This window comes from Nansenia antarctica (assembly GCF_963989245.1).
Source record: "Nansenia antarctica genome assembly, chromosome: 13".
Taxonomy (NCBI): Eukaryota; Metazoa; Chordata; class Actinopteri; order Argentiniformes; family Microstomatidae; genus Nansenia; species Nansenia antarctica.
The window spans coordinates 2092329-2114275 of NC_137683.1; the positions used below are offsets into that span (position 1 = coordinate 2092329).

Genomic DNA, 21947 nt, shown 5'->3' on the forward strand with positions numbered 1-21947 from the left:
GATGCTCTCCACTGCGCAGCGGTAGAAGGCCACCAGCATCTCCTGTCCGATGTGGTCTTTCCTGAGGACTCTCAGGAAGAAGAGCCGCTGTTGTGCCTTCTTGATGATGGCTGCTGTGTTGTTCTTCCAGGACAGGTCATCCTGTATGTTCACCCCCAGGAATCGGAGGGTTGAGACTGTCTCCACTCTTCCTCCGTCGACGAGCAGGGGCTGGACCTCAGATTTTTTCCTCCTGAAGTCCACGATGATTTCCTGGGTCTTTGACTGGTTCAGCAGCAGGTTGTTAACCTTGCACAGCTTGCTCAGCTGCTCTACCTCATCCCTGTACGCCGCCTCGTCCCCCCCCGAGATGCAGCCCACCACGGTGGTGTCGTCTGCAAACTTTACGATGGAGTTGCTGGGGTGGACGGGGGTGAAGTCGTAGGTGTAGAGGTTGTAGAGGATGGGGCTTAGCACGCAGCCCTGGGGGGACCCAGTGCTGAGTCTGAGGGCTGTGGAGGTGTGGGAGCCCACCCGCACCCTCTGGGGGCGGTCAGACAGGAAGTCCTTGATCCATGCACATATAGAGTGTGATAGTCCCAGGTCCAGTAGTTTGGTCACTAGCCTGTCTGGAAGGATGGTGTTGAAGGCAGAGCTGAAGTCCACAAAGAGCAGTCTCGCGTAGCTGTTTCCCCTCTCCAGGTGGGATAGAGTGGAGTGGAGAGTCGTCGCGATGGCGTCCTCTGTGGACCTGTGGGCTCTGTAGGCGAACTGGTATGGATCCAGGTTGGGCGGGAGGCTTGTGACTATGTGGGCCCGGACTATGTGGGCCCGGACTAGTTTCTCAAAGCACTTCATGATGATTGGTGTGAGTGCCACCGGGCGGTAGTCGTTTAGGCAGCTCACCGTGCTTCATAGACGTCATATAGACTTCATATAGACTTCATATAGACTTCATATAGACTTCATATAGACTTCATATAGACTTCATATAGACTTCAGACAGACTTCATATAGACTTCTGATAGACTTCATATAGACTTCATATCGACTTCATATAGACTTCATATAGACTTCATATAGACTTCAGACAGACTTCATATAGACTTCATATAGACTTCAGACAGACTTCATATAATTAATTAAATTAATTAATATAGACTTCATATAGACTTCATATAGACATGTACATTTCAAGCCTGCAAACTGTGACACTTTAAATAACGTGAAACAATACTATTGTGCAATATGACAACCCTAGTCGTCTATCTGTACAGTATAGTACAGTGGATTGTGTACATAGCCTTTATTTATGTAAACCAGCTCCTTCCCTTCTTGTGATTTTTTTTTTAAAGTTTTTTTTTTCTTTTTTCTTTCCTAACACCAGGGGAGCCACCCCTCCTAAATTTCGTTGTTTGGTACCTGTACTGTAGCAATGACAATAAAGTCCATTCATTCATATAGACTCAGATAGACTTCATAGACTTCAGACAGACTTCATATAGACTTCTGATAGACTTCTGATAGACTCAGACAGACTTCATATAGACTTCATATAGACTTCTGATAGACTCAGATAGACTTCAGACAGACTTCATATAGACTTCAGATAGACTTCATATAGACTTCAGATAGACTCAGATAGACTTCATATAGACTTCATATAGACTTCATATAGACTTCATATAGACTTCATATAGACTTCAGATAGACTTCATATAGACTTCATATAGACTTCATATAGACTTCATATAGACTTCAGACAGACTTCATATAGACTCAGATAGACTTCAGACAGACTTCATATAGACTTCATATAGACTTCATATAGACTTCATATAGGCTTCAGACAGACTTCATATAGACTTCATATAGACTTCAGACAGACTTCATATAGACTCAGATAGACTTCATATAGACTTCATATAGACTTCATATAGACTTCATATAGACTTCATATAGACTTCATATAGACTTCAGACAGACTTCATATAGACTCAGATAGACTTCATATAGACTTCATATAGACTTCATATAGACTTCATATAGACTTCAGACAGACTTCATATAGACTTCATATAGACTTCATAAAGACTTCATATAGACTTCATATAGACTCAGATAGACTTCAGACAGACTTCAGATAGTAGTTCTTGGGGGTTGACTTCAGATAGTAGTTCTGTATAAGTGAAAGGAGTTGAGGCCAGTCACAGTGTGTCGTGTTAACCATAGATGAATGTGTTGCTGGTGGTGAAAGTAAAAGGCTCATGTTGTGTAAGCATCCCCACCATTCCTCCTCTCTCCCCCCCCCCTCTCCCCGGTACACAACATTTCAAACAGAAAAGCGACCACAGGCTGGTATTTCCTTCCTGTGGGTTCAGTCTGCCGGCCCGCCCCAAGTATCAGCGCTGGGGGACTTGAAAGGAGTGCCCCCCCCCCTCTCTCTCTTTCTCTCTCTCTTTCACTCTCTTTCACTCTCTCTCTCTCCCTTTCTCTCTCTCAGTGTAGAGTAACCACATCCCCTCAGGCTCCACAGGGCCTCTGCCTCTCTGCGCCACTGCCCTCTAGTGGGAACGGATCAGACTTCCAATAGCGATTCTCCATAGAGACTGACAACACAAACTCAAACTCAACCCCCTCCCCCCCTTGACTATTTTTGACTACTATGACTATTTTTTTATTATGTGTATTGGTTTTCAATCTACATTTGTTTGAACCCAAATAAGTTTATTGGTTTTGCTTTTATGTTTGTTTTCCCTCCGCTTAAGAGGGAGGTCAGATGTTTCAGGGTTATCTGACCCAGATGTGGCTGTGTGAGAGGGTTCCAGAGCTCAGTTCTAGAACATTAAGAGGAACATTAAGTCATCCTATAGGGAAGTCTTGTAAGAGGGGGTAGATTGAACAGATTGTAAATGCTATGCTTCATACTCAGAAGAAAGAAAACGTTGAGAAAGCTTGGGATGAGATCAAGAAGAAATGGGTTACTGGGTCAATACTGTTCAATCACTTGTAGATGGCGAGAGGTAGAGTTGATGCATCTAAGGGGATAGTTATGATATGATAGTTATGGCCCTTTTATACATTTGGAATCATTGTTACAATCAATAGTAGTATGGCGTTATCAAATATTGATACTGCTCCATATAATCCATATTATCATTGAAGCTGCACAACCTGTTAGGCAATTGGTGATTGGTTGATCCATGTGTGTGCCAATCAGATCATGGGACGTCCTTCAGGGTGGACTGCCACCCCTGCTCATGCTTTGCTGGTGACACCATCTGCTCCAAACGACAGTGCCTGACCGCCGACAGCTCAGAAGAGGACCGCCAACGCTTCACAGGTGTGTGTGTGTGTGTGTGTGTGTGTGTGTGTGTGTGTGTGTGTGCTTGCGTGCCTGCATGCAGGTGTGTGTGTGTGTGTGTGTGTGTGTGTGTGTGTGTGTGTGTGTGTGCTTGCGTGTTCAAATACGTTCAAATATCTGTGGCTGCATAATCAATAATAAGTATCCTCTCTAGTGAGTTGGATTGGTGGTTAGAAGGTCATGAGTTCAAATCCCAGCTGGGAACACCACCACTAACTAGTGTGCCCTTGAGTAAGACCTGGGAACACCACCACTAACTAGTGTGCCCTTGAGTAAGACCTGGGAACACCACCACTAACTAGTGTGCCCTTGAGTAAGACACTCAGCCCTAAGTTACTCCAGAGAGACTGTCCCTGTGATCTGGAGTTGTAAATCTCTTTGGATGAAAAGCGTCTGCTGCTAATGGTCCAACATCTCAAATGTAGAATGTTGTCTCTATGTATTTGTCCTCTCCCCTCCGCAGGGTTGCCGTGTGGCTGCCCAGACCGGTTTGTGCCGGTGTGTGCTCGTAACGGCCGTACCTACCCCAGCGCCTGCGTGGCGCGCTGCATGGGCTTCAAAGACCAACAGTTTGTGTTTGGGCACTGCCGCAGCAGCGACCCCTGCTCCCCCAACCCCTGCCAGAGGAACCAGAGGTGAGGCCCTCCACTGCTGTCATTCCCTTCTTACCCTGCTGTCCTTTCCTTGTGTCCTTTCCTTGTGTCCTTTCTGTGTGTCCTTTCCTTCTGTCCTTTCCTTGTGTCCTTTCTGTGTGTCCTTTCCTTGTGTCCTTTCCTTGTGTCCTTTCCTTCAGTCCTTTCCTTCAGTCCTTTCCTTGTGTCCTTTCCTTGTGTCCTTTCCTTCAGTCATTTCCTCCAGTCCTTTCCTTCTGTCCTTTCCTTGTGTCCTTTCCTTGTGTCCTTTCCTTCAGTCCTTTCCTTCAGTCCTTTCCTTCAGTCCTTTCCTTCGGTCCTTTCCTTCGGTCCTTTCCTTCAGTCCTTTCCTTCAGTCCTTTCCTTCAGTCCTTTCCTTGTGTCCTTTCCTTGTGTCCTTTCCTTCAGTCCTTTCCTTCAGTCCTTTCCTTGTGTCCTTTCCTTGTGTCCTTTCCTTCAGTCATTTCCTTCAGTCCTTTCCTTGTGTCCTTTCCTTGTGTCCTTTCCTTGTGTCCTTTCCTTCAGTCCTTTCCTTCAGTCCTTTCCTTCAGTCCTTTCCTTCGGTCCTTTCCTTCAGTCCTTTCCTTCGGTCCTTTCCTTCAGTCCTTTCCTTCAGTCCTTTCCGTCGGTCCTTTCCTTCGGTCCTTTCCTTCAGTCCTTTCCTTCAGTCCTTTCCGTCGGTCCTTTCCTTCTGTCCTCTCTGTGTGAACTTTTCACAGGCTGGCCCTGTGCCTAGAGCAAAAAATACCAAATTCCCCAAAATGTACTGACAAGTTGATTGCATGGCAAACAAAACAATTATTATCATTATTCTATTTTTCTCCATAGTCACAAATCTGACAAACATAAGGGGGATGAGGTCGAAACGTATCCTGTTTGTTCTCTCATGTTAGTGATAAGGAGAGACAGGAGACAGTAGGACAGGAGAGTTGTCTCTCTCATGTGTTGATGTGAAGGAGAGGGAGCGTACTGCTGGTCCGAACGGGAGGAGGAACTAACCCTAACCCTGGAGATACACCTCCCTTCCTGCATGCCCGCACCCTTCACTCCAGTGGCGTACCGCAAAATCCCGAGGCCCCCCCGCAAGGTGGCGGCGGGGGCCCTTTCGCAACGGAGGTAAAAAAAAACGTGCGTTTTTTAGAGTCCGATGCGTTATTGACGTTGCGAAATTTCGCAATATGCACTCTACATTCTAAATGCTTGACTTAGCAAAAGGTACAAACAAGTGAGAGCAATAGCCTATAACTAAAAGTAGACTACATCAGTAGAATGTATTATAAGTAGAAAAGTACAAGCTTTATTTCTTTTAACAAAGTGTGGTGTGCACAGCAGTGCGATATCTGTAAACATACAATCTGTAGACTCTCCGCTAAGGGTTGCCAGATGGGATTGAGAATTTCCAACCTAACCAATCTAAAAACTTCTAAATCCACCAAAAACCAGCCCATCTGGCAACCCTGTCTCCGCTGCATCAGAGTCTACTTGTTGCGCAAAATAGGCCAGGGTTTGTCAAATCCTTTGTTGGACATCTCGTTTCTTAAGTCCTGGTATATTGTGGCATTTCTTTACTGTTTGCCATCTGGTCTAGGAATACCCAGGGAGACGCAGACAGCAGAAGTAGAATAGAAAAAGAAACAGCTATAACCATGCTGAATTATGTACCTGTATGATGCACTGACAGTCTGTGACTCTGAACCTGGCCGGACCCTGCCCTTCTGCCTGAGTTTGAGTATGATGCTGCCCAAATAAATGTTATTGTTTAGTGCTGTACGCTTTCGTGGTATTATATTGTGTGAATTATCATCTGTATGTTGTTTTTCTTTCACTCGACTAACCGCCGAGATAATACTTGAGACATGTACTTCCGTAAACATTTATTTATTTATTTTACAATATCGGACCGACAGTCCCACATATAGCGGCTATAATGTCCGAATAGAGAATCTACCGGTTTACACGATCCCAACTCAAGTACGGTCCTCTTCAGCATAGGATCCGTTAAATCAACTGGGAAATTGGCTCTGTCTGATGGATAGTGTTCACCTGTGGTTGTTGTTGCCTTCTCTAGATTAATAATAGCATCCTCAGACTCCTCGCCTGGTTGATCAGTGGGAGTGCAGCTAGTAGACTGGTCAGGTGGCGGGTCCTCGTTGTCGTCGGCCGGGTCAGCCCGCGCTATGCCAGCTGCAGTAACACTGGCCTCCACAGTGGTGCTGCTAGCAACAGGTGCATCAAAGACGTTTGTCCCTGACCCAGTGCTAATCGCATCCCTACCCGCGTTAGTCTCAGAAGCTGCATTGGGTAAAAGAAAAGATGACATTTTTCGAAGTTTCGCTTAATTTTGTTCCTTTTTATAGGAAAGTTCCAGTTTTTGCGCACCGCTGAGGTATTTTCGCTTGCTCATTTTCCTTGTGTCTCGCTGCCAATTGAGCGTGTGACGTCAAAGTCATGTTGCTATTGGATACGGCTAACTATGTATATATTTTTTTAATATAGGCCTATATATTGAAATTAAGGTTGACACAATGAAGGGCCACTTATTTTCTTTGTTTTATATAAAAAATACAAAATAAAAAGTTTGTATCCAATGTTAGTGGGGCCCCCTAGTGGCTGCTTCACTCCTTACTCTTCACCCTCCTCTCTCTCTCTCTCTCTCTCTCTCTCTCTCTCTCTCTGTCTCTCTCTCTCTCTGTGTCTCTCTCTCTCTCTGTCTCTCTCTCTCTCTCTCTCTCTCTCTCAGTTCCCTGCAGTGAGGGACAGCTGTATTGTTGGTTCAGGTGTGACTAGGCTGCTCCCTCCTGCGGTCGCTGGCAGTAACTCAGCCATAAGGAGTGTTGGTATGGGGTGTGTTGTTCTAACCCACCAGCCACAAACCCCTCCCCCACTCTGGGCTCCCTGAGCTCTCCCCAGGATCATTCATTCTCTCTTCCATCACTCAACCAGCCCAAACCGCTTGTTGTCATAACCCTCTACTGCAGGGGGTCAGATACCAGGAAGGGAGACTGGGAGGGGCGGTCCATTATGCTGCAGCTTGGGGGGGACCAGAGGCAGTCCACTATCTGATATTCATGTGCCCCCGACCCAAGACACTAATGTTTTAGATTTATATGAAGCCGTTTTTTTCATATTTGACGCTGCAGAAATAAGAATTGAGACATGAATTGAATTTGTAGCCTTTGTAGCCTCATCTCCCAGTGGATAATGCCAGCTGACTGTTGTTGCTCTCTAGACACAGGCCATACTCATAACCCTGGGACTGCCAACTTCAGAGGCCCCCTCTTTAACTGCCTGTCTGTAACTCTCTCCCCCTCCACACAGTAAAGAATTATGGCTTTTGGCAACGCCCTTCATGTAACGCACAACAACACATTTCATAACAACTCCCCTTGGCCGCCTTTTCAAAGACGTACTGAGTCGGCCGGCTCTCTGAAGCGTTTGTTCTTTGGTAAACAAGACAATAAAAAAGACTTTGGGTCTGTAAACCATGTGGAACACCTGATTGATGCTCAGGTTCGGCGAGAGATGGCTGGCGAGAGATGCTTCAGTGCACCAGATGAAGAGAGACCCTGTGTGTTTACTTTCACCCCACTCTGTGTGTGTGCGTGCGTATGCGTGTGCGTATGCGTGTGCGTGTGCGTGTGCGTCTGTGTGTGTGTGGCTGTACTATTGCCAGCAGGGCTGGCGTCACTGAATTGAACAGCGTCATAGCTACACTTCCCACAGAGAGTCAGTGGGATGGATGCTAATGACATTCTAGTGTGTATTATTTGTTGTGAGGTTTCTCGCTATAAATATGCAGCTCAAAAAAAGCCACATGCTAACTCTGGGGTGACCATCTCCTTGTCCTTCCCCTGGTTCTCAGGTGCATCCCCCACCGCAGAGTGTGTCTGAGTGACATGGCCGACTACCCCTGTCAGCAGCACCAGTGTGTGGGCCGCCCCTCCGGCTGTGACAAGAGCCACATGGACCCCGCCTGCGACACGGACGGCAACATGCACACCAACCTCTGCCAGCTGTACCAGGGGGGCAAGACGCTTGCCTACATGGGCCAATGCCAGGTACTATATTACTATCATACTATATATACTATACTACTATAATACTATATATACTATACTACTATATTACTATAATACTATATATACTATACTACTATACTACTGTAATGGTACTATATAAGCTACTATATTACTATACTACTATATTACTATACTACTATATTACTATAATGGTACTATATAAGCTACTATATTACTATAATAATATACTATACTACTATACTACTATAATACTATATATACTATACTACTATACTACTATAATACTATATATACTATACTACTATATTACTATAATGGTACTATATAAGGTACTATATTACTATACTACTATATTACTATAATGCCAGGTACTATATTACTATATTACTATACTACTATATTACTATATTACTATACTACTATATTACTATACTACTATACTACTATAATGGTACTATATAAGCTACTATATTACTATAATACTATATTACTATATTACTATACTACTATATTACTATCATACTATATATACTATACTACTATACTACTATAATGGTACTATATAAGCTACTATATTACTATAATGGTACTATATAAGCTACTATATTACTATAATACTATATATACTATACTTCTATACTACTATAATACTATATATACTATACTACTATATTACTATAATGGTACTATATAAGCTACTATATTACTATAATACTATATTACTATAATGGTACTATATAAGGTACTATATTACTATACTACTATATTACTATAATGCCAGGTACTATATTACTATAATACCAGGTACTATATTACTATATTACTATACTACTATATTACTATATTACTATACTACTATATTACTATAATACTATATATACTATACTACTATATGACTATAATGTCAGGTAAGGTTCTGTGTTTTTGTGCGTAAGGAGAGGAAAAATGCTACTATTTATTTCCAAACTGTTGCTTAACTTTATTTTGCTTATACTTATGGAACTTTAGACACATTCCAGAATATGACTGGTATATTGTATAATATAAACAAATATAAATATACATAAAAAAAACTAAAAACACTTTCAAATGTGACACCAGCCAGTGTTTTGATAAACCAGTAGGCTACATTACTTACTGAAACTACAGATTGTAAGCTTTCAAATGATGTGTCATACATTGAAATCTGAAAAAAGAGGACGAAGTTAGAGTCATTTGAATGTTGTTAGACCTCAGGCACATATAGGGTTAAACTGGCTGTCATGAAACCGGAAACTGCTGCTAACGCTGCTAACAGCTAGCGGCTAGGTCTAAACTGTATTTTAATAACATAACATGCTGATAGAACATCAACATGCTAAAAACACATAACTACACATAATTAGATGATCACACAGTCCTTGCTTTTGAACAGGTCCTAAAACGAAAGTATATTTACAAGCCATGTAAACCGATTGTGTGTGTCTGTGTGCGTGTGCAGGATGCTTGCAGGAAGCCCAGGCCAGTGTGCGGGCACAATGGCGAGACCTACAACACAGTGTGCGAGGCCTACTCAGACCGCGTTGCCATGGACTACCAGGGGCGGTGCCACGCCGTGGGGGCGGTGTCAGAGTTGGTCTCTGACTCAGGCTGCAACATGATCCCCTGCCCCGCCCTCTCCACCCCCGGCTGCGTCCCCGTCACTCCCCCAGGTGGGTCACTCATGTTCTGCTTTAGGACATTAACAGTGTGTCTCAAGTAGCTGCTGCATCATTCTTCTTCTTCTTCTTCTCCTTCTCCTTCTTCTTCTTCTTCTTCATCTTCTTCTCCTTCTCCTTCTTCTTCTTCTTCTTCTTCTTCTTCTCCTTCTCCTTCTTCTTCTTCTTCTTCTTCTTCTTCTTCTTCTCCTTCTTCTTCTTCTTCTTCTTCTCCTTCTTCTTCTCCTTCTTCTTCTCCTTCTTCTTCTTCTTCTTCTCCTTCTTCTCCTTCTTCTTCTTCTTCTTCTCCTTCTTCTTCTTCTTCTTCATCTTCTTCTTCTTCTTCATCATCTTCTTCTTCTCCTTCTTCTTCTTCTCCTTCTTCTTCTTCTCCTTCTTCTTCTTCTTCTTCTTCTTCGTGTCTCTCTCTACATCTGCTTCGATATCGAAAAACATCCAGTACATTAGGCTTGTGTGATTGCATCCAGTGACCAGTGAACATAAAGGAACAGGTCACAGGAGGCCACTTTGGCAGGGTTGGTCATTAACGCTAGCCCGCTTGCCCGGAGCGGTGTGCAGGAAGAACAACAGACAGCGCAGGCGCCAGACCAGACTAGATGATCGTGGAGTGAAGATCATTATTAAAGGGTACGCGATGGGACGAGTGATCGACAGGCGCGTACGCTTTATTAATATCTTCACTCCACGATAATCTAGTCTGGTCTGGCGCCTGCGCCGTCTGTTGTTCTTCCTGCACACCGATACACAGATCCAGGATCCAGCAGCGTCGTCGGGCTTGTGCAAACAAACCCAGTGATTTCTTGACTAGCTCCGGGCAAGCAGGCAAGCGTTAATGTGGAACCCTGTGTGGACTACTGACAGACAGCCATGGAGGAGGACAGGGTGTGACAGGACGGGTCTTAGTGTCACATGCCATGTACGCACAGGGGACCCTGGTTCCATTAGTGTCACATGCCATGTACTCACAGGGGTCCCTGGTTCCATTACGGCAATCGACCTATCCTGCCATTCCTCCTCTCTGTCATTCCTCCTCTCTCTCACCCATCCTTCCTGTCAATCTCCGCTGTCTCAATCCCAGTGAAGCAGAAATGCCCTCTGACCTCTAACATGTGTGACCCTGCCAGGAGCCTGCTGTCCTCTGTGTGCTGGTATGCTGCAGATCCTGTGGAACAAGGAGCTGATGAACGTCTTTGCCAAGGTCAGGGTCTCTACTTATGTATCTGCATCTGGGTTTGATTCCAAAACGTTGTCTTTTCTCTGCCTCAATAGCTCACTCTTCTAAGGCCACTAGTCCAATCATAGGTATAAGCAGTTAGCTGGATTTTGCCATAATATTGCTTTCACTTATTCTGTTTTACCAGATCAGTGTATATGAATGAAGGCAAAGGGTGGTGACAATTTCCTGGAATGGCATACAGTCTAGATATGTAAAATCAAGCTTCAGCCATCTCTTACAATCACATTAAATGGCCTAGCAGTAGCAGTTGCATACAGTACGTTTTCAACTGTAATGACACCGAGTGACCACTAGAGGGAGGCATAGATCCAAAATAGTATAGTAGCATTCACAACTAGACAGGGACAATTCCTGTGGAAATTGTGAAGTGTGCTTGCCCCTCACAGCCAGTAGGGGGCAGGTCAGTGACTCTGCCCCCCCCCACCCCCCCCTGCACCCAAGCTACTCCCCTGCACCCCTCGGCGAAGACCGCGTTTCTCTAGCTCACCCAGGGGCCGAGTTGTGTTTTTTTTGGGTTTCTCCAGAAAAAGTGGAATTGGAATGGAATGGAATGGAATGGAATGGACTTTATTTGTCATTGCTACAGTACAGGTACCAAACAACGAAATTTAGGAGGGGTGGTTCCCCTGGTGTTAGGAAAGGGAAAAAAAATAAAAATAAAATAGAAAAAGCACAAAATCACACGGTAAGGTAAGGAGCTGGTTTACATAAATAAAGGCTATGTACACAATCCACTGTACTATACTGCACAGATAGTCAACTAGGGTTGTCATATTGCACAATTGTGGGTAAACTGTATTCCGTAACCTTCCACCGGACAACAGCAACGCGAGACGCATGTTTTGACACCTCTCATGTCTACCTGGTGCGAAAACTGTGGGACAAGAAGCCGTGGCAAATGTAGCTATAATAATAATATTATTATTGCTACTGAAAGCACACTAAATATATATGGACAATAACAATAAGTGTTGCTTGCTACTGCAAGCACACTTAATAATATATACAGTACAGGCCAAAGGTTTGGACACACCTTCTCATTCAATGCGTTTCCTTTATTTTCATGACTATTTGGTACATTGTAGATTCTCACTGAAGGCATCAAAACTATGAATGAACACATAGGAATTATGTATTTAACAATAAAGTGTGAAATAACTCTAAATATGTCTTATATTTTAGATTCCTCAAAGTAGCCACCCTTTGCTTTTTTGTTGTTAATAAAATATATAATAATAATATTAAATATAATATGTTATTATATATATATATTTAATATTATTATTATATATTTTATTAACAACAAAACATTTTTTTTTATTAACAACAAAAAAGCAAAGGGTGGCTACTTTGAGGAATCTAAAATATAAGACATATTTAGAGTTATTTCACACTTTTTTGTTAAGTACATCATTCCACATGTGTTCATTCATAGTTGTGATGCCTTCAGTGAGAATCTACAATGTAAATAGTCATGAAAATAAAGGAAACACATTGAATGAGAAGGTGTGTCCAAACTTTTGGCCTGTACAGTATGTACAATAACAATAAGTGTTGCTTGCTACTGCAAGCACACTTAAATAAATATGTACAAGAACAATAGTGTTTATTGCTACTGCAAGCACACTAATAACCAGCATCAACATCACATGCCTCTCCATGTGGGAATTCTTTGCGTGTTTCGAAGTACTTCATTGTGCCAGAGTCTAAACGTAAATTCCCAGAAATGACTTCTGGATACATAACAGCTATAGTAACAGCTAATAATGCAGCAAAAACATCTAATTGAAAGCAGATTAATTATAAACCCTGGTTAGTCTCCCCCTAATCCCCAACACAAACATCCTATTAAGGTTGAGTCTCAATCATAAGCCTGCTAATTCCAAACAAACCACCTTTGGAAATGGTGTTGGGCTGATACCTTGTATAGACTGATACCTTGTATAGACTGATACCTTGTATAGACTGATACCTTGTATAGACTGATACCCTGTATAGACTGATACCTTGTATAGACTGATACCTTGTATAGACTGATACCTTGTATAGACTGATACCTTGTATAGACTGATACCTTGTATAGACTGATACCGTGTATAGACTGATACCTTGTATAGACTGATACCTTGTATAGACTGATACCTTGTATAGACTGATACCCTGTATAGGTGATACCCTGTATAAGGGTATGTGTCAGTAAAACGAAATGACAGTCCTCTGCTATGTGCCTGTACTCTGCCTACATTCACTGCCTTAGATGACAGAGTCAGTGTCATAGATGACAGAGTCAGTATCATAGATGACAGTCAGTATCATAGATGACAGAGTCAGTGTCATAGATGACAGAGTCAGTATCATAGATGACAGTCAGTATCATAGATGACAGAGTCAGTATCATAGATGACAGAGTCAGTGTCATAGATGACAGAGTCAGTGTCATAGATGACAGTCAGTATCATAGATGACAGAGTCAGTATCATAGATGACAGAGTCAGTATCATAGATGACAGAGTCAGTATCATAGATGACAGAGTCAGTATCATAGATGACAGAGTCAGTATCATAGATGACAGAGTCAGTATCATAGATGACAGTCAGTATCATAGATGACAGAGTCAGTATCATAGATGACAGAGTCAGTGTCATAGATGACAGAGTCAGTGTCATAGATGACAGAGTCAGTATCATAGATGACAGAGTCAGTATCATAGATGACAGAGTCAGTGTCATAGATGACAGAGTCAGTATCATAGATGACAGAGTCAGTATCATAGATGACAGAGTCAGTATCATAGATGACAGAGTCAGTGTCATAGATGACAGAGTCAGTATCATAGATGACAGAGTCAGTATCATAGATGACAGAGTCAGTATCATAGATGACAGAGTCAGTGTCATAGATGACAGTCAGTATCATAGATGACAGTCAGTATCATAGATGACAGAGTCAGTATCATAGATGACAGAGTCAGTATCATAGATGACAGAGTCAGTATCATAGATGACAGAGTCAGTATCATAGATGACAGAGTCAGTATCATAGATGACAGAGTCAGTATCATAGATGACAGAGTCAGTATCATAGATGACAGAGTCAGTGTCATAGATGACAGAGTCAGTGTCATAGATGACAGAGTCAGTGTCATAGATGACAGAGTCAGTATCATAGATGACAGAGTCAGTGTCATAGATGACAGAGTCAGTGTCATAGATGACAGAGTCAGTGTCATAGATGACAGAGTCAGTATCATAGATGACAGAGTCAGTATCATAGATGACAGAGTCAGTGTCATAGATGACAGAGTCAGTATCATAGATGACAGAGTCAGTGTCATAGATGACAGAGTCAGTGTCATAGATGACAGAGTCAGTATCATAGATGACAGAGTCAGTATCATAGATGACAGAGTCAGTATCATAGATGACAGAGTCAGTATCATAGATGACAGAGTCAGTATCATAGATGACAGAGTCAGTATCATAGATGACAGAGTCAGTATCATAGATGACAGTCAGTGTCATAGATGACAGAGTCAGTGTCATAGATGACAGAGTCAGTATCATAGATGACAGAGTCAGTATCATAGATGACAGAGTCAGTGTCATAGATGACAGAGTCAGTATCATAGATGACAGAGTCAGTATCATAGATGACAGAGTCAGTATCATAGATGACAGAGTCAGTATCATAGATGACAGAGTCAGTATCATAGATGACAGAGTCAGTGTCATAGATGACAGAGTCAGTATCATAGATGACAGAGTCAGTGTCATAGATGACAGAGTCAGTGTCATAGATGACAGTCAGTATCATAGATGACAGAGTCAGTATCATAGATGACAGAGTCAGTATCATAGATGACAGAGTCAGTGTCATAGATGACACAGTCAGTATCATAGATGACAGAGTCAGTGTCATAGATGACAGTCAGTATCATAGATGACAGAGTCAGTATCATAGATGACAGAGTCAGTGTCATAGATGACAGAGTCAGTATCATAGATGACAGAGTCAGTATCATAGATGACAGAGTCAGTGTCATAGATGACAGAGTCAGTGTCATAGATGACAGAGTCAGTGTCATAGATGACAGAGTCAGTATCATAGATGACAGAGTCAGTGTCATAGATGACAGAGTCAGTGTCATAGATGACAGAGTCAGTATCATAGATGACAGAGTCAGTATCATAGATGACAGAGTCAGTGTCATAGATGACAGAGTCAGTGTCATAGATGACAGAGTCAGTGTCATAGATGACAGAGTCAGTGTCATAGATGACAGAGTCAGTGTCATAGATGACAGAGTCAGTGTCATAGATGACAGAGTCAGTATCATTGATGACAGAGTCAGTGTCATAGATGACAGAGTCAGTGTCATAGATGACAGAGTCAGTGTCATAGATGACAGAGTCAGTGTCATAGATGACAGAGTCAGTGTCATAGATGACAGAGTCAGTATCATAGATGACAGCAGCTGGTGAAACCGGGAACAAGTCGTCAATCAATCAAATTGTCCAGACTTTTATTCAGAATGTGTTTTTTTTATATAAGTTTCAACGTTTCAATAATAAGAAACTATAGAAAGATATATACTGATATGTACCTTACCAAGTACAATAAATAGCTGTAATTATGAGTAAAACTTTTTGTCCCATAATCAGGCGTGGTAGGGATTACAACCTGAAATTTTAAAAATACATTATGCAAGCAATGCTTTCTGAGTTACCTTAATTGTTATTTTCCCAATTCAAAGCCGATCTATCCTCTCGGAACAACCCGATCTATGACATCCCTGAATTAAAGTGTTCAAATTTGCATTCTAATTAGAGTATATTATAGATTCTAGAATTGTGTATGGTGCTCAAACTAATGGTGCTCAAATGCTAAAGCCTCTCTCTCTCCCTCTCTCTCTCTCTCTCTCTCTCTCTCTCTCTCTCTCTCTCTCTCTCTCTCTCTCTCTCTGGTTCTGCTTCTGGTCCTGCAGTTGAACAGGAACCAGCCGGTGACGGTCCATGACATCCTGCAGATCCTGCGGCTGCACATCTCCGTGCCTCAGTGTGACATCTTTGGCTACCTGAGCATCGACTCAGAGGTTGTCATCCTCATCGTCCCTGTGGACCAGCAGCCCACTCCTCTGCAGGTATGTCTGGCCGTGTCCCTCTGTCAGGGAGGGACACACTGAAGACAGCCAGGGAGGGTCTTAGGCTGTCTATCCTGTAGGAGCCCTGGGGGGCAGAGCAGATCATTCGGGTGTTGTGAGAGTTTTTGTGTCCTGCGTTTAATTGAGCCCTCCTCCACTTTCCACTACCTCTCCAAACAAGCCCAGATGGAGAATGATCCATGCCCACAGTCAGAACACTGGGCTTTTACTCCAGTAGTCATTTTACAATAATAATAATGATAATGATAATGATAATGATAATAATAATAATAATAATAATAATGATAATAATAATGATAATGATAATAATAATAATAATAATAATAATAATTATAATTATAATGATAATAATAATAATAATAATGATAATGATAATAATAATGATAATGATAATAATAATAATAATAATAATAATAATAATGATAATGATAATAATAATAATAATGATAATGATAATAATAATAATACATTGAATTTATATATACCGCTTTTCTAAGACACAATTACTCTTACTACACAAAAAGAAGTGAGCAGTAAAAAAAACAGCTAGGTAAAAAAAACAGCTAGGTACTAGAGGAGGGAAAGGGACAGTGGAGTGGAAGAGTTTAGTTTAGTTTAGTTTAGTTTAGTTTAGTTTATTAGTTTATAGTTTGGTGGACAGTCCTCATTAATGAACAGCAGGACAGCAGTACATGGAGCAGCTTTAGCCTACGTGGCTAATTTCCAGTTGTAGTCTCCGGCAAGTTGTTAATATGCACCCTAAAATCCATAGAAGAGGGACAACCATGATGTTAGGCTGGGCAATGACATTTGGGCAGTTGAGCACAACCTGGTTTATAAACTGTTTGGCCCATGATAACATAAAAAGAGCAAAGAATAATTATTTGAATAGTCAAAGCGTTCTTGGACTTTCTTCTCCTTCTTAACTGTATCATGGTTGTGTTTGTTGCAGATTGAAGCCTGCAGTAAGGAGGCAGAGAAGATTGATGCCCTCATCAACTCCGGCAGCCCCACCCTGGTGTCCCACGTGCCCCTGTCTGCCTTCCTCACCTCAGAAGTTAAGATCTCCACCATCAGCTCCGCGGGCTTCCCCAAGGCTACACTCTCACCGCAGTCCATCTTCCTCTGCCTCGCTCTGAGCCTTCTCCTCACCTTAGCCCCAGGCTTCAGCAAGGCCTAGCTGCCTCTCCTATGGCCCTCCAGCCCCCGCCCCCCTCTCCCTGTCCCCTGCCCTAACCCCGCCCCCCTCTCCCTGTCCCCTGCCCTAACCCCGCCCCCCTCTCCCTGTCCCCTGCCCTAACCCCGCCCCCCTCTCCCTGTCCCCTGACGTAACCCCGCCCCCCTCTCCCTGTCCCCTGCCCTAACCCCGCCCCCCTCTCCCTGTCCCCTGACGTAACCCCGCCCCCCTCTCCCTAACCCCACCCCCTCTCCCTGTCCCCAGTAAGACATTTGATGCGAGTATCTTGTAGTATTCTGACCCCTCAGAAAGCGTCTTTATGTGACAGAGAACCACAGCCTGTAAAAAGCGTTGACAATCATTTTCATTAACTCTACACCAGCGTAAACAACAATCATGAATTATAAAAACGACAGTACCAGGTGGATGGTGTTGAATCCATGAGAGCTGTTGACAACGAGGCCCTTCCAGCTTTGTTGCATATAGTTCTGCTGTTAAGGGAAAGCTGGAGTTGAATGTTCCCCCCAAAAAGTGGAGTTGAACACAGAGGCCTTGTATCCATTAGGTACCAGCATCAGCAGCTCTCTCTCTCTCTCAGCCTCTAACCCCGGGGAGAGGTTGAATGATTGGATCTATCTGTCTCTCTCTCTCCCCCTCTACTGTGGAGGAGTGTTGTGGCTCTCACTCTCTCTCCTCTGAGAGTGTGGAGGGGTGGAGCTTAATCTCTCTCTCCTCTGAGAGTGTGGAGGGGTGGAGCTTAATCTCCCTCTCCTCTGAGAGTGTGGAGGGGTGGAGCTTAATCTCCCTCTCCTCTGAGAGTGTGGAGGGGTGGAGCTTAATCTCCCTCTCCTCTGAGAGTGTGGAGGGGTGGAGCTTAATCTCCCTCTCCTCTGAGAGTGTGGAGGGGTGGAGCTTAATCTCTCTCTCCTCTGAGAGTGTGGTGGGGTGGAGCTTAATCTCATGTAAAGCTGTATAGGGGTATTGGTACTTTGGAAGGATATCGTGGATAGTGTTCTCCACGCTAAAGCTGTGTGTGTGGATATGTGTGTTGGTGGGCGGGGGGGGGGGGTCATAGCTGTGTGTGTGTGTGTGTGTGTGTGTGTGTGTGTGTGTGTGTGTGTGTGTGATACAGGGGAGCCAGGTGGTGGAGTCTGGAAGGGGGAGTCAGGTAGACACAGATGCTAGACAGGCGTGTCAGACAGGTGCTCCCAGACACAACATTTGTCTCAGTCTGTCTCAGAGGTCCAATTACCCCCCGATCCTCCCGTATCCAGGTCTTACATGTGTACTATTGTACATCAGAAGGGGTGGGGGGGTGCTGAGACAACCCTGGTACACACACAGGTTACAGACACAAAGCATTCCCACTAGCACGTCTAGCCTGGATCCATATCTGGATGTTTTTTTAGCCAACTCCTCTGACTATCATTGTCAATGTCGTGTCATACAGAGATGGCAGACTGTGGCAGATGTGACAGTAATAACGGTGATGTTGGCCAGAGAACATCTGGCGCCAGGCTATCTGCTCGCTCCGTAAGCTGAAAGACTAAAAGGGATCCAGGTTGTTCCTCTGTGTAGATAAGATAGAAGAATGAGGAATGACAGCCATTTTAAATATAAAAATGACAATCACCACTTATCCATGCATGTGGGTAAGATATATCGACAATATGCCTTGCATATAGTTCTTATATGAAGTAATGCAATAACTTTCTAATGTTGATAAGAATTTCCTAAATGTTCTATATTTGATATGTATCTAAAATGGATTGAGATAATGATGATCACCATGATGTGCCATTTTTAAATGTTATTCTTGCATGATGATAATTATGAAGTGTTTTACTCCAGAATGTATTGTACTATGTTGGTCCTGTCCTTGCGTCTGATTCTATGTTGTCTCTATGCCTACGCCACACGAAGTGTCCCGTTCTCAGACAGTATTATCGTGCTAGGCAGCTTTGTAGCAGCAAGCCCACCTCAAGGGTCTTTATGGTATCTGTTTGTCTCTCGAGTTTTTCCAACTCTTGTTTTTATGTATGTTTTTTTATGATATCAAATGTGTTCGTATTGACAATGTCTAGAAAGAGTAGAGATGTAGACACGGAAACGTTACTTTAATCATCACCCGTATTGCATCTTTGTCTCCAGGTGCCAGTACTTTGCAATGTGTGTAAGATGCCAACAAAATGCATATTTTATGAAATATAAAACTCTACAATCAAACAGAACGTTTTGTGTTACATCATAGATTTTCTTTTAAAGCTCTCACAGGATCGACAGAGAAGCGGGGTTGCATACCACACAGACACATATTCACAGTCAGATGAATCTAATAAAGTATTTATTAACCTGTTCAAATGTCATTTAAGTCAGTCACATTTAGATTTGCTTCATACTACTGCAAGGGAACTTAGAGGTCTCTGATAATCCAGATATTTTCAGTATTCTTAGATATCCACCGAACATGCAACGACATACCATCACCACAAGGGGTGTGTGTCATAGGGTGAATACTATAGACCTGTTAGACAAGAGTGCTATTGTGCTATCCCACAGGGCATGCTGTAAGGGAGGGAGTGTGTGATTCCTCCAGCCAGGAGCCTCTGAGGCTCTGCAGGGAGATGAGGCTGTGACGCCCCCTGGTGGCAGATAAAGGGCCTCCGCGGCTCCCCTTTGATCCACTGGTGATTTACACACGTATTAAACACTGACTGTGTAATTAATGACCATGGGAAGTCTCTCTCTCTCTCTCCACCCCCCCCCCCCCCCTTCTCTCTCTCTTGTGTGTGTGTGTGTGTGTGTGTGCATGCGTGCGTGCGTGCGTATGCAAAGACATATTACTGAACGGGCCTACCGGGCCCAGGCCCAGGGGCCCCAGAGATCAGGGGGCCCTTTGCATTTCTTGTCGCAGGGATGCCGGTAGAAAATGTCCTACTGTAACTGGGACAAATGAGATTCCTTATATAAAAAAACTATTTTGAATATACTTTTGAATATACTATTTTGAACAATTTTATAGGGGCCCACGTCTTGCAAAAAAAAGAGAAGCTTGTGTGGGCTACATAGTTTCTATAGCCTACTCAGATTCTAATGCGAATACAGGCTACATTCCCATTGGATTAATGAGTAGGATATAGAAACTAGACACTAGAGGGCGCTGTCAGTTTGTGTACTGGGGGACAGGTCACGAGGTCAATGTCACGAGGTCATGAGGTCACGAGGTCAATGTCATTAACAACGAACTTGAGACTGACAACGCACAGGTAAAATGGAGCACCGTCACACATTAAGTGGAGCAGCTAAACGAAAGATAAAAAAAGCAAAAGAAGCAAAACAATCTGATATTTTACATCATGTTCCTCGAATTTCAATTTTTTTCAAGAATATTAAAACAAATGAAGAGAACAACATTAGGGTTGCGGGGGAGGCTGACGAGCCCACCGTGGGAGATGAGCAACAGCCAGAGCCAGTCAGCAGCACTGCTAGTGCTAGTGCGAATGCTGCACCACCAGGGCAACTGTTGGTGCTGGCGAGTGAGGAAGAGGAGCAGGCCGGTGCTCAAGAGGCCAAACGGCAACGCGTGTCGCCTCCGCCGCCTGCTAACATGGAGGATCAGTTACAGACTACTCAAAGAGTGGAGAGCGAGGCTTGGTTTGAAACCGTAACTGACCCAGCTTTGTGGGAGATCACTCAAAGTAAGCGGGCCAAGGCGGTTCTAATTGACAGAGGAGTTAAAGTGTTCCAGAATCGGCGTGCACATTATCTAGCGTCTGTAAGGGATAGTGGGATTGGTGGCAAATCCAGAGTTTTAACAAATGAACAGCTGAAATGCATTTTGCCCAATGGCCAAGTGGTTGATAGAGAGTGGATTACGTATTCCCCATCCACAGGAAATATTTATTGTTTTGCATGCAAGCTGTTGTCCACAAAGTCACATGCATTCGTTACTGGCTATTGTGACTGGAAACACCCAGAGCGAATCGGCGAGCACGAGAGAAGTGAAGAACATCGTGCCTGCATGCTTGCCCTGCATCAGAGAATCACATGTGCCCCCGTGGACGCCGACCTTATGAAGCAAATCGATGGAGAGAGGCAATATTGGAGAGAGGTGCTTAGGAGAGTTGTCTCCGTCATCAAGTTCTTAGGGGAGAGGGGTCACGCATTTAGGGGGCGTGATGAATTGCTAGATTCCCCACACAATGGAAACTACTTGGGCATCTTAGAATTGTTGTCACAATATGACCCGTTCTTGGCTGAGCATATAAGAAAGTTTGGACAAAAGGGAAGGGGCAGTGTTTCATATTTATCCTCAACAATTTACGAACAATTTATAGAACAAATGGGAGAGAAAACTAAACAAGCCATTACAAAGGAATTACATGATGCTAAGTATTTCTCTGTAATAGTCGACTCGACGCCCGATTTATCCCATGTAGATCAGCTTACCTTTATATTCAGATTTGTGAGCAAAACAGGCCATGTAGTGGAACGCTTTCTAGGATTTGAACCCATCACCAGTCACACAGGGGAAAGCTTAGCACACTGTGTTGTCTCAATGGTGCACGATCTTGGACTTGATATAGAAAACTGCCGTGGACAGTCGTATGATAATGCCAGTAATATGTCTGGAAAATACAATGGATTGCAGGCACATCT

The 21947-nt window shown here is 43.3% G+C and overlaps 1 protein-coding gene across 1 annotated transcript in view; it reads left to right on the forward strand.

The window, feature by feature from the left end:
* Window positions 1–17291, forward strand: part of reck (reversion-inducing-cysteine-rich protein with kazal motifs) — a gene marked incomplete at both ends in the record, with an annotated part of 72986 nt that extends 55695 nt beyond the window's left edge. The window contains 7 exons of the mRNA XM_080544372.1: window positions 3200–3322; window positions 3807–3978; window positions 7838–8033; window positions 9496–9706; window positions 10837–10910; window positions 15935–16090; window positions 17064–17291. Coding sequence (XP_080400498.1) covers window positions 3200–3322; window positions 3807–3978; window positions 7838–8033; window positions 9496–9706; window positions 10837–10910; window positions 15935–16090; window positions 17064–17291 — 1160 coding nt within the window. The remainder of the gene's footprint in view (window positions 1–3199; window positions 3323–3806; window positions 3979–7837; window positions 8034–9495; window positions 9707–10836; window positions 10911–15934; window positions 16091–17063) is intronic.
* Window positions 17292–21947: the final 4656 nt, after the last annotated feature.